Raw genomic sequence first — 12,341 nt, 5'->3', positions numbered from 1 at the left:
AAAAACAAGACGTAAAAACGCAGTCTGATGACTTTTAAAAATATCTTTTGAAGTATACCGTAAGCCAGTTGTGACTATTTGAGTTGAAACTGACCATGAAATAAAATGTTGTCCCTGAGACTTTCAGATCCAGTCTTAACGGGCTTTCTGGTAATGGAAGCCCATTAAAACATACAGACATAAAGTGAGCATCGCTGCAGAAGCTCTCTTTTTTATAGCCATCATTTCTGGCAAGCAGAGCCCACATACTTAAAGGTGTTTGTGCAGCACTCGGCACACAGGGACATTTCCAATGCCCTGCATTATTCAACTGTTGTTTGTGCCCTGTCATCTTGTGAATAAACATGTATATTTTATTTGTGCTCATATGCACCACAAAAAAAAAAACACTTAATAATTTAGGCCTATCCCGCATGCAACAGGGGCTACATGGCGCACCCTGCTTTGAGAAGGAGGCCCAGCAGGTCGCCGTAGCTGCCACACAGATGACAAGTCTTTGTAGGTTCAGCAAATGATGCTGTTTTGCCCTCGTGCCTGGTGGCTCCGTTTGAAAAGTCCATCAATCTGCTCCTCCTTAAGAGACACGGCAGCAGACGGCTAGAAGAAGTGGCAGGGGGATGTGAGAGTGGTGCTTAATGCTAAATGATCACACTGAGTTGTCAGGCTCTACCATTAGAGATAAAAACATCACCTTGCTGCGAAGGAAGACTCACTGCACAGATGCCCTCCCCTTCCACACACTCTCCCTCCCTCCCTCTCTCTCTCCCTCTCTTTCTCCCTCCCTCTCTATCTCTCTCCCTCCCTCCCTCTCTCTCTCTCCCTCCCTCTCTCTTTCCCTCTCTATCTCTCTCTCTCCCTCCCTCCCTCTCTCTCTCCCTCTCTCGCTCTACCTCTCTCTCTCTCTCTCTCCCTCTCTATCTCTCTTTCTCTCTTCCTTCCCTTATTTGCTGACTGGGGCTGATTTAGAGAAGGGAATATACGCTGCGCCAAGCCACTAAAAGCCCCATGCCAGCAGTACCTGGTGAAAAGCTGCCACGCTCGCTTTAATAGAGCCCTCACTCCAAATTAACTCACCGGGCGCACGTTTGAATAACAAGCCCCCCCCCCCTCCCCCCCTGCCTTTCCTTCCAAATTGACTGCATGTAAACCGTATTTATGCAGATGACACGTTTATTAATTTAGAATGAGCAGTCCCTCCACAGTCGCTCTTATTAAGGACAAACCAGTTGGTCGTGTTTCTTCAGCTGTTTTTCTGCCAGCACTGCAAATAGAACCCTGGAGGGAGTCTTCTCCTTGTGCCTTGCAATCCTACGATGGGGTCAGCTTCAGCATCTTTGCTGGTGCTAATTAGAAACCTGTCATCACGTCCTAGACGCTGGACCCCTCTACCTCTGTCCACTGAGGGGAAGTTGTGCGGCCCATCTGTGAGGCAAGGTGAATCTAAAATGCGAGATCTATTTATGGGAGCGAGTGCGAAACCGTGCTCTGGTCAGAGTGCTGGACTGTACACTGCACTAATTAACACTCATGTGCAGCCTAGAAATGATATACGAAATAAATATGCCATTTTTAACGTTTCCATATGTAAAAAAAAAGAAAGTATAACCAGCATAAAACACTTGAGGGGATGAGCACAGGGCAGAGGTATCTATCCGGGGAGAGTCACTGTTTTAAGAGGGCCAAATTATGTGCAGGCTAATTACAAGGACATCTGCTGTGATTCACCAACGGGGACATCAGGAACCTGCTGCCATCGCTGCTGCTGTTGCTGTTGCTGTTGCTGCCACTTCTAGTCAGAACTTTTTTTTGTCTGCTATTGTTTGGCGAAGGCTCTCTCAAAGTTTGATGATATCGTTCATGCTCATCCAATTTTTTGCAACCTCGTTTGGCACATCTCTCCGCACGGGCCTCGGCTACTTTCTTCTTTTGAGCTGCCGACAGAAGTGCGACAGCTTTGATTTAGCTTCTGCTCAAGCGGAAGAGCTGACAGCTAAAATGCTTTTAGATAAATGTCTCACTCGTGTAAAAACGATGCAGGGTTATTTTGGTATGACTGAAAGCCCTTGGTTTATGCATGAAATTGTTGGCAGAGCAATTTTAACAATATATCAAACCTATTACAATTTAAACCATTGTAATGTAATAATGTGTGTGTTTGTGTGTGTGTGGGTGGGTGTTTGCCATAAGATATACTGCTATATATAAATTGTAAATATAAGTATTTACAATTTATATGGCTGCAAAGAATAAATAACATGTAATCTAAATTCACAGACACAATAGAACTATACAACTATACTGACTTTCTGTCCTCAGTCTGCTCAATGAACCCTGTAGAGCCAGTCTGCCTGACTGAATTGCAAGGACCACAGTCACATTCTTACCCCCTTTGAATCATCCATACCGCTGTGACCTCCACTGACCACTGACAGACAGTGCTCTCTTCCTGTCTCCTTTTCTCTCTCTCTCTCTCTCTCTCTCTCTCTCTCTCTCTATCATTCACTCTCTATCCCTTGTTAGTGCCCTTTAGCGTGCACTGTTATACTGCAGTGGCAGTGGTGGTTGAGATCAAACGCACCTCTGCTCTACATCCACAGTAGGTGCGATACTGGAGCCATTTGTTCTCTCTTTTGCTGTGCTCTTAACCGTGAGATGTGAGGCTCTGCACCCATTCACTTTTCCGCCCGTGGACTTCCATCAAAGGCCCGCCGATCGGCCCGCTAAAACAACACGAGCATTCACTGCTTTTTTCAGCAGAGGGTGGTTAGCTTAGCTTAGCTTAGCTTAGCTCCACAGAGCCCCAGCTAGGCCCAGGTTGTGGAGGCAGCGGCAGCAGCTAACCTTCCTTCAGGACCGGCGGGATCAAAAACGTGTGACAGTTTAGCCCTTAATCCTCCCTGAGCAGCCTGGGTTGATTCTCTTTGTATCGGGGTATTCCTCGGGACCCTTTCATGTCTGCTGCCATAGCTGGACTCTTTTGTGCCATCTGAGCTTCTGAAACTCTTCCCATGATTTTTAAACACTGTTTTTCTTTCATTCTTTTTTTCCATATCTTTTTTTTTTTTTTGTCTGGAGTGAAAGTTCTGATGAGAATATGGCTCGGTGCCTGTGGTGAGACTATCACCACGGTCTGTGAGAGGCCAGCGAGGCCGACCCGAAAAAAAAAACGTCTGAGAGGAAATCGCAGAGCCTTCGGGGGGAGACAGTGATTGATTAACATCTTCCCTGAGCTTTCAGGGTTTTAGGCAGTTCAGTTCGGCCTCTCTCTTGGATATCTGCTTCACTAACTCCATAGCTTGCTCTGCATATCAAAGGCAGAGGAGTATGTTTGCTTTCTTTGTTGTTTGTGCACACACTGCGCAATGTCTCTGTCTCGCTCTCTCTCTTTCTCTCTCTCTCCCTTATTCACTCACACTGTGGGTGTGGGAAGGGAATTGGGTGTCTGGGGACTTTGTTGTGTGTTTATGTGTGTGTGTGTGGGTGTGTGTGTGTGTGTTTGTGTTTGTGATTAATGGGTATGTGAGGTTCTCTTAGTAGAGGCAGAGACAAAGATGACTATATGCAGGTTAAGGAACATTTAGATCAGGGAGGAACGTTCATGTAGGAAACCATAATGAGCAAATAGGAAAAGACTTCTAAGAGGTAGTAGAATACAAATGAATGGAGCCAAATAGGAGGAAAGCGGTGGAAGCTGACGGCAGCAGAGAGCTCATATTCAGCATCCAAATGGAATGAAGGCTAGTTAGGATACATGCCCGAGTTTAAATGCTGCTCAGTGAAGCACCTACTGCGCACTACATGACACGCAGAACAAATTATCACACACTTCTCTGTTTGTGGGTTGTTCTTTACATTTTTCTCAGACTTGATTTTAATGCAGCACAAAATATGAGGAACAATGCATCAGTCACAGTAGCAAAATCGTGTTTTTGGGGGTGACTTTGACGGCCCGCCGGTCTTGGGATGAACAGATTTAGTATTTGTCCTCGTGCATCGCTTCTGCTGCGGAGTGTCTCTCGCACTTTTATTACCATAATCCCAGCACAGGCGCTCGAGATCTCATAAAGCTCGAGACGACTTCGAAGAGCTCAGGCTGGTGGACCTAATGACACATGACAAATTGGCTGTTGGAACATGGGAGAAATCCACCGGAAGCCATTATCCACACACACACCACAGCCCTGGCAGCATCCCTATGCCCAGACACGAGCCTTCTCTCTTGATTAACCCAGCAAGTGTTACTAAGTACATCCAGTGTTTGGGGCCTTTAGTCTGGCTGTTGTTGCTGTGCTTGGGTTCGGTCTTCTCTGTGAGTGATGCTCGGGTTCGGTCTTCTCTGTGAGTGATGCTCGGGGGGGTTCGGTCTTCTCTGTGAGTGATACTCGGGGTTCGGTCTTCTCTGTGAGTGATGCTCGGGGGGGTTCGGTCTTCTGTGTGAGTGATGCTCGGGGGGGTTCGGTCTTCTGTGTGAGTGATGCTCGGGGGGGTTCGGTCTTCTCTGTGAGTGATACTCGGGGTTCGGTCTTCTCTGTGAGTGACGCTCAGGTTTGGTCTTCTCTGTGAGTGATACTCGGGGTTTGGTCTTCTCTGTGAGTGATACTCGGGGTTCGGTCTTCTGTGTGAGTGATGCTCGGGGGGGTTCGGTCTTCTGTGTGAGTGATGCTCGGGGGGGTTCGGTCTTCTCTGTGAGTGATACTCGGGGTTCGGTCTTCTCTGTGAATGATGCTCGGGTGGGTTCGGTCTTCTCTGTGAGTGATGCTCAGGTTTGGTCTTCTCTGTGAGTGATGCTTGGGTTCGGTCTTCTCTGCAGGGGGAAGGAGTTTGGCCATGACGTGGACTACATATTGACCACACCTGAGATGGGGACGGAAGAGGGGCTGTTGCTCCGCGTGATAGACAGGCTCAACTACCAAGTAAGTATGCTGGCTGAATGCTGATCGCGTAACTGAAGTCCTCCACTGGAATGAAAGGCAAACAGTATGTCCCCCTCATTCCATAGAGCAGATGCAGTAAGTACACTCATACACAGAGCTAGAGTGCATACCATTTCCATAACTGCTCACAGCAGTGGTTTCACAACGCTCAAGGTCTATTTAAAGTTGTATTGATGCTTGTGAATGCATTACCATTGCATTATTCAAAGGTAGTGGTTGTTCTTGGTGTCCTACATGCATTCAAGGATGCATAAGATCGGTGCTGCCTCCAAACATGCCTCTACAGTAATGAGAGCTGGGGTCATGAACATTATGTTAAATATATACCCACCCAAAACCACACGCCCCCTATGTATATAATATATCACCTACAATATATCACAGAGTGCATATGGAGTGCATCATTAGAAAGGGCACCTTATGGAGACACTGTCAGACTATCCCACTCATGGAAACAGTACTGGAGAAGACCTGAGCAGGATATCTTAAGATCTCAAGAGTTTTCTCCCTTACTTAGGATGGGCAAATGCACTGATTGTCTCTCTGCAGGCTTGGATGAAGGGCAAAGATGAACCCAAGCAGCCCTTTGCCCCCATGTCTTGCACTCTCTGTTGGAATATTTTTTTAAAGCATACAGTATATATATATATATATATATATATATATATATATATATATATATATATATATATATATATACTTTATATATATTTATATATATATATTGATTGCTGGAGTCTTAAGGGTACTGTCTTCTGGAGATGAAAGCAGATCAACAGCTCCAGTGCCTAGACTAATAAGTAACGAGTGGCAGGAGGATTTGCTCCCATTCTATCAAATATCAAGGAAGGTGTTGGATTTGATCAAGTGCATTTATAGAGCTGCCTACAGTACTAAATGTGTGTGTTGTACGGTAATATGTGTGTATATTTGAATGTGTGTGCATGTGTGCGTGCTGGTTATGTTTTTGCATATGTATGTTTGCGTATGTGTTGATATATGCATTACTTAGGGTAATTTGGTTGGTTGGTGTGTGTGTGTGTGTGTGTGTGTGTGTGTGTGTGTGTGTGTGTGTGTGTGTGTGTGTGTGTGTATGAGATGAAGCAAGGCGCTGTGCTTGCTCTTAATAGAAAAACACTTACACTGTCATTATTCTTTAAATAGGTCAGAACATCAAACGCGTGTGATAAACAGGCTCAGCGCCCTAGAGTGCTTTTCTCAACTCCAAGAACAAAAGCAGGGAAAAAAGCAAAGCTTTGTTGACCCCTTCAGGAATGGCAGGGTTCTTCTCGCCTCAATATGGATGTGTCAGCTTTAATAACTTCTTACGCCTAAACGAATATAACACGAATATAACAAAATATCAGATCAGCATTTAATACAGGAACCAAGATCCATGATGGGCCTGGTGACTTGTGTCTGTCTTTCTATTTTTATCGGCTGACGGCTTCTCACATTTTCTGCTCGTCATTCTGTGCGTCAGTCTCAAGGTCTCTTGGCCCTTCGTCTCACTCTTTCTGCATCTCTCCCTCTATCGTTCTTTATCTGTCGTTCTCCCTCTGTTGTTCTTTGTCTGTCGTTCTCCCTCTGTCATTCTTTATCTGTCTTTCTGTGTCTTTGCTCATCTCAGCTTCCTGTGTAGGTCGGTTTCTGGAGCTGAGAGAGCGAGTAGATGATTGAATGGTCAACCTCAAAGGGACACTCTTGGAGGGGGAAAAATAAATCTGGTGTCCTTGAGGGCTGCTACCAAATTTGTCCCCCAAAAAAGTGAACGGTTTTCACCGATTTTCCACAAATAACAGTTTGTTGATGCAGGTTTCTTCCAGACTGAAATTGGTTCCTCAGGACAGCAACTTAGCCAAAAGCTAAAAACGGTCTCTGGTGGAAGTTTTTTTTCGTTACCTTTTTTACCAAGAATGGGGTACAAATTGAAGGGCAGAGAGCTGGGGGTTGAGGAGGTGGAGAAGAGAAAATGACTTTTTCAGGCAAGGAGATGGAAAGAGCCATTCATGAGCAGGAGAGCAATGAGTCAAGGGACAGGCGGGAGACTCGATGGATTTAGCTGATAGAGACTTGGGTCAAGAGATTCAGAAGGACCAAGGTAAGACACCAGGTGTTGATGAGAAAGGTATGCACAATGCTGGCCAGCACCTACGGGCTCTTGTGTGGAGCAGCTTGCACAGCTGTTCGGCTATGTACCTACAGCGTGTCCTGGTAAGTGCACTATTATATTCAAAAAGACTGTGCAGTAGGAATCATCCATGGGCCAGGTGAATATCCTCTGCGGAGGTGATTTGGCCCACTGGCTATCAACAGTGCTCTGGGGACCTCCGAAGCCTGCTGCTTGCGGATTCACTGCAGGTTAAAAAAAGAGAGAGAGCGAGCTGGCGCCGGTGTGAGTCCTGCTACCTACAGTGTGAGGCGGTTGTGCTACTGATTCTTGATGAGCTGAAGTCATTAACATGAGATTTTTTAACAGGTCACGGTATAATGATAGAGAGAGAGAGGAAAAGTACAGAATAGGAAATATTTAAAGAAGTGTTTTCCCTTTTCAACCTTTTTGCATAGATAGCAGCAGTGTCTCGTTAAGTGTAGGCAGACGTTCCCCTTGAGAATGCATCTGTGTGTGGATTGAGTCCAAGTGAGAGAGAGAAGGATTGGTAGTGGGGGCGGGGGGGTTACTTGTTGCCACCCCCCCCCCCCCCCCCCCAAGAGGTCGATAGGTGGCTAGAAGAAATAATGAGCAGGAGGCATTTGATGAAATGCATGGGCATGATTCTTAACTACTAGCCTCTCTCTCACTCATTCCACCTCTCCCTCCCTCCCTAATTTCTCTCTTTCATCTCTGGCACTGTCATTGCAGGTTTAAAAATACACACAGGACCCATTATGCCTCCTCCATTGCTCTCCTCATTCGATATCCTGCCGTGCTGCTGATTAGCACATCTCCTAGCGATAGGTAGCGCGTTAACTCCAGCCGCTAAAAACATCTGCACCTGCGGGCGAACACAGCCTGGGGCACTGCACTGCCTTAAGTGCGAGTGGGGTTAGTGGAGGGTGGTGTGAAGACACCCCAGCTGTACTGCCACCAGGCTGGGGCCCCCAGGGGCAAGTGCAGGTATGTGTGAAGCCCTTGATTAAGTGCTGGTAGCGGAGGTCGACGCTAAAGCGTGTACCCTTGTCATCCGCCATTTTACCTCCCAACCCAAACACCCTCCAAGGGAGGTGTGCTGGAGGGAAGTTTGCTGTCGGAGGGTCTGTAGTGGGGGTGGGGTGGGGGGGGGGGGGGAAGGGTGTACTGCGCAGCGTCACCAAGCCTCAGTATCACCCGTGACTTTCTTCATCTCACCCCACCTGTTCTTTTTCCCCTCTGTTTCAGAGGCCTGCGGGATGGTAAAAATACATCCATCTGAAAACGTCCTTGTAAAAATGGGCTTCATCATTTTGCCACCCCCCCCCCACTCCCCCCTCTTCTCCCCAGCGGTTATGAAAGCATAACTTGGGGGCAGAGACAAGGTCAGCCAGCAGCTTACATGCGAGACAGATGAGACCGAGCTCAGGCTTGCCGATGGGGGTGATTCACGACACAGATACGTCCTGAGACTCGATGTCAGATTAGAGGATGGGGCCACGGCTCGTGTCTGAGGAAGTGCTGTGGTAATTTGATGTGATAAACCACACTCTATACACCACAGCGTCGGGCTGGGTAATGTTCGGGTTATGATGGCATCAGCCTAGCCGCAGGACAGGTTACATGAAAAATGAATTGTGTGTACATTATACGTGTGTGTGTCTGTGTTTTGGATTCGGTGTGCATGTGTTTATTGGCATGTCAGTGGTAGTCAGTGCCTTCCTTTTTGTAGACTTGTGAGAGCAACGTATGTGTATTTGGATGTATTTGATGTAGGCTATAGATAGACTTTTATTCAGTCATTCAAACTGTACATAATGTAAGACAGAAAGCCTATTTCATCTATAAACATAGGATAGCATGTTGCCTCCAAGGGAACAGAAATAAACAAACAGTCTCTCTCACACACACACACACACACACACACACACACACACACACACACACACACACACACACACACACACACACACACACACTTACATACCCTGTAACGATCACCCATGCTGTGGTAATTTCAGCAATCAGTCTCACCAGTTGACTCAAAGCTGCGAATCAAAGTCAAACACGCCTCAAAAGTGTTCTGTTAACACGCATTAATCTGGGGGACTTGAAGGCAGGGCTTGCAGTTTGCGTGCGTGAGGCGTTGAGAGGGTGACATTAGATCAGAGAGGCCCGCGCTCCCGGAAGCGGACGCTTCCCGTTGTCCTCTGGGTCTGAGCCACGCTGGTGCGTCAGCTGTTTGCCGGACGACTTGAAAAGGCTGTCTGAAAATGAATAAATGAAGCCCAGAATGCTGACCTTTCAGATAGCATTTGCAAAGTTCCATGTCCTTTCTTTCTTTCTATCTTTCTTTTCTTTGTCTCTCTCTCCCTCTCTTTCTTTCTCTCTCTGGTGATCTGCTTTTTATCTGTTTGTTTTTCCATTTTGCTTTGTGGCTGCCATTGTTGTATGTGTGATAGGTGTATCACTGTTTTAAAGACTTTTGAAACAGTTTGTGTCATGAGATGAGATGCCCACATATCCATCTTCCCTTCCGTCCAGCTCCCTGCTTTGTCCAGCTCATCCACAAATTGACCACGACTTTGAGCTCCTCATTGATTAAAAGGCAGAACCTCCCAGAAATATGTCAGTGGGATATAGAGCTACTCAGGTTATCCAATGTCAACATTTTCTGAGATCCCTGCAAACGTCAAAAAAAAAAAAAACGTACGTACTGTAGCTTTAAGTAAAGACGTTGAATTTTCATTTTCACATTCATTATCTAGATGTCAGATAGCAGAGAAGACTCTCTAAATTGATGATTACAACATTAGTCACCCGTAATAGCATGTGGGAGCGAGAGTATTTGGCGGTTGGCCGCTAAGCCGTTCTCATGAACTGGGAACAGCGGCGGCGGCAGTGGGGCCGTGTGACTGATGACTCTTGTCATGCGCTGATGGGAAGGCGAAATGTTCCTTGTAATTGCACACGAGAAGCGCACCTCCGCCTGATCCCGCCGAGAGATGGGCCGGGGGAATTCCGTCAGAGCCGATGTGAATATCGGCGTTAACGGGAGGTAATTACAGCATGGGGTCGTGGCATGGGAGTTAGAGGAAGTGTGCGTCTGTGTGTGTGTGGGAGGAGGTGGGTGGGCAGGAACCAAGGTGAACAGGGTAACAGTTCCTGATGACGTAGCTCAGATTAGAGATGGAATATCTCCACTTCCTAAGAAGTGTGTTTACAGCAGAGGATGACAAAAGGCTTCCCTGTGGCAGTATTTAGGAGATTATACATGTATGTGTCCTCCTGTGTGCAGCAGGGGCAGGTCCTCCAGTCCAGGCTCAGGAGCTCAAACACACGGCTGCCAAGAGCACATTAGTTATAGTTGGCCAATGGCAGACTGCTGAGCCCAAGAGAAGGGGGGGGGGGGTATTTCTTCCTTAAAGGCAACAACATTAATCTATATTTACCAGAATGGATTCCTAAACAGTTCATATGTAGGCTAGACTGTAAGTGGGAGAGAGGGCGCTGGATTCAGCCACCACTCAGTATGCTTACCGTAGTCTGAGGGATGCTTACAAGATTTTTACACAGCGGATATTGTTTTATAATGTCCCCCTTGTTAAATTCATTGTTTTTTGTGACTTGTATTTGTTACTGTTATCATTTTACATTTTCATATTACTGTCATAGTTATTGCCTTGGCAAAGCGTTCATATGCTGCACTTTATGAGAGTAGAGGAAAGGAGTGATAGAGAGAGGGAGTGAGAGAGAGAGAGAGAGAGTAAGCGAGCACAGAAGAGAATGAGGGAGAGAGAAGCTGTGTATTTAAGAAAAGTTTTAAGTGATTGGAACTCTGGCAGTGTGTTCTACAATTGAACATAGCGGCCATTAGGCTGGAGAAAGGGGCGAGAGCCATCACTCTGTCTGCAATTACCCTCCTTTAGGCTTCTGTCGCAGATTTATGGCCAGGCGAGGGACACAGCGGATCAACAATTATCGCCCGTTCGGAATTAAATAGACGATTTGTAATGTTAATCGCCTTAGCTCTGTCCTAGGTCAGGCCGGCAGAATAATCAGGCCGGGACGCAGCCCAGAGGAAATCAATTTTGGTGCCTCTTCACGGGTACCTCGACAGACCATCACCTTCTCCGTCTCTCTCGGTATCTTACTTTCTCCATCTACTCCTTACTCCTTGCCGCCTCATCACACACACACACACACACACACACACACATACACACACACACACAAACACGTGAACATGGGTGGACACACACATGCACACACACACATGAACACGGGTGTGGACACACACATACACACACACACACACATGAACACGGGTGGACACAACCACACACACACACACACACACACACACACACACACACACACACACACACACACACACACACGCACACACACTGTATTACTGTACCTGTTTTTTTGCCTGCCCGGTCTTGTGTTCTGCATTCTCTGATGTAAAATGATAATCACAATGGAATGGGACACAGGCATCAGAGAGACACTGACCTGTTTCCAGCCTGGGAGTCCATCAGCATGGAATATCGGTTCACCACAGGGAGCCACTGGCACTTATATACATCACCTGTATATTAGTTATTTTGATTGAGGCACGCTTTATAAATATAAACATAGTTTTGATGTTGGGAATTATTATTATTGTTGTTGTTTTTGCTGTTATTGTAAATAGTTATTAATTGTTTTAAATTAGTATTTAAAATTGTTACTTTTGGTGTGTGTAATGTTTTTCTAAAGTTTTATAAATCTGCTTAATACCGTAACCATAACCATACCCATAATAATTCCCCAGACATCGTTGTTAAATTGTCCATGCTAAAGGGCACGCAGTAAATGATGCAGAGAACCTTGTAGCCCCTCACTCCTGGCCACTCACTCCTGTAGCCCCTCACTCCTGACCTCTCACCCCTGACCTCTCACTCCTGACCTCTCACTCCTGACCTCTCACTCCTGACCTCTCACCCCTGACCTCTCACTCCTGTAGCCTCTCACTCCTGTAGCCCCTCACTCCTGACCCCTCACTCCTGTAGCCCCTCACTCCTGACCCCTCACTCCTGACCTCTCACTCCTGACCCCTCACTCCTGTAGCCCCTCACCCCTGACCCCTCACTCCTGACCCCTCACTCCTGACCTCTAACCCCTGACCCCTCACTCCTGACCCCTCACTCCTGACCTCTCACTCCTGACCTCTCACTCCTGACCTCTCACTCCTGACTTCTCACTCCTGACCTCTCACTCCTGACCTCTCA

General features: G+C 46.7%; 1 protein-coding gene across 1 annotated transcript in view; it reads left to right on the top strand.

The window, feature by feature from the left end:
- Positions 1-12,341, top strand: part of dntt (deoxynucleotidyltransferase, terminal) — a gene marked incomplete at both ends in the record, with an annotated part of 74,001 nt that overhangs the window by 34,620 nt on the left and 27,040 nt on the right. Inside the window, one exon of the mRNA XM_080849098.1 lies at positions 4,811-4,913. Within this exon, the coding sequence (XP_080705224.1) occupies positions 4,811-4,913 (103 nt within the window). The remainder of the gene's footprint in view (positions 1-4,810; positions 4,914-12,341) is intronic.

Source organism: Sprattus sprattus (genome assembly GCF_963457725.1).
Source record: "Sprattus sprattus genome assembly, chromosome: 12".
Taxonomy (NCBI): Eukaryota; Metazoa; Chordata; class Actinopteri; order Clupeiformes; family Clupeidae; genus Sprattus; species Sprattus sprattus.
This window is presented reverse-complemented; position numbering and strand designations above follow the sequence as displayed.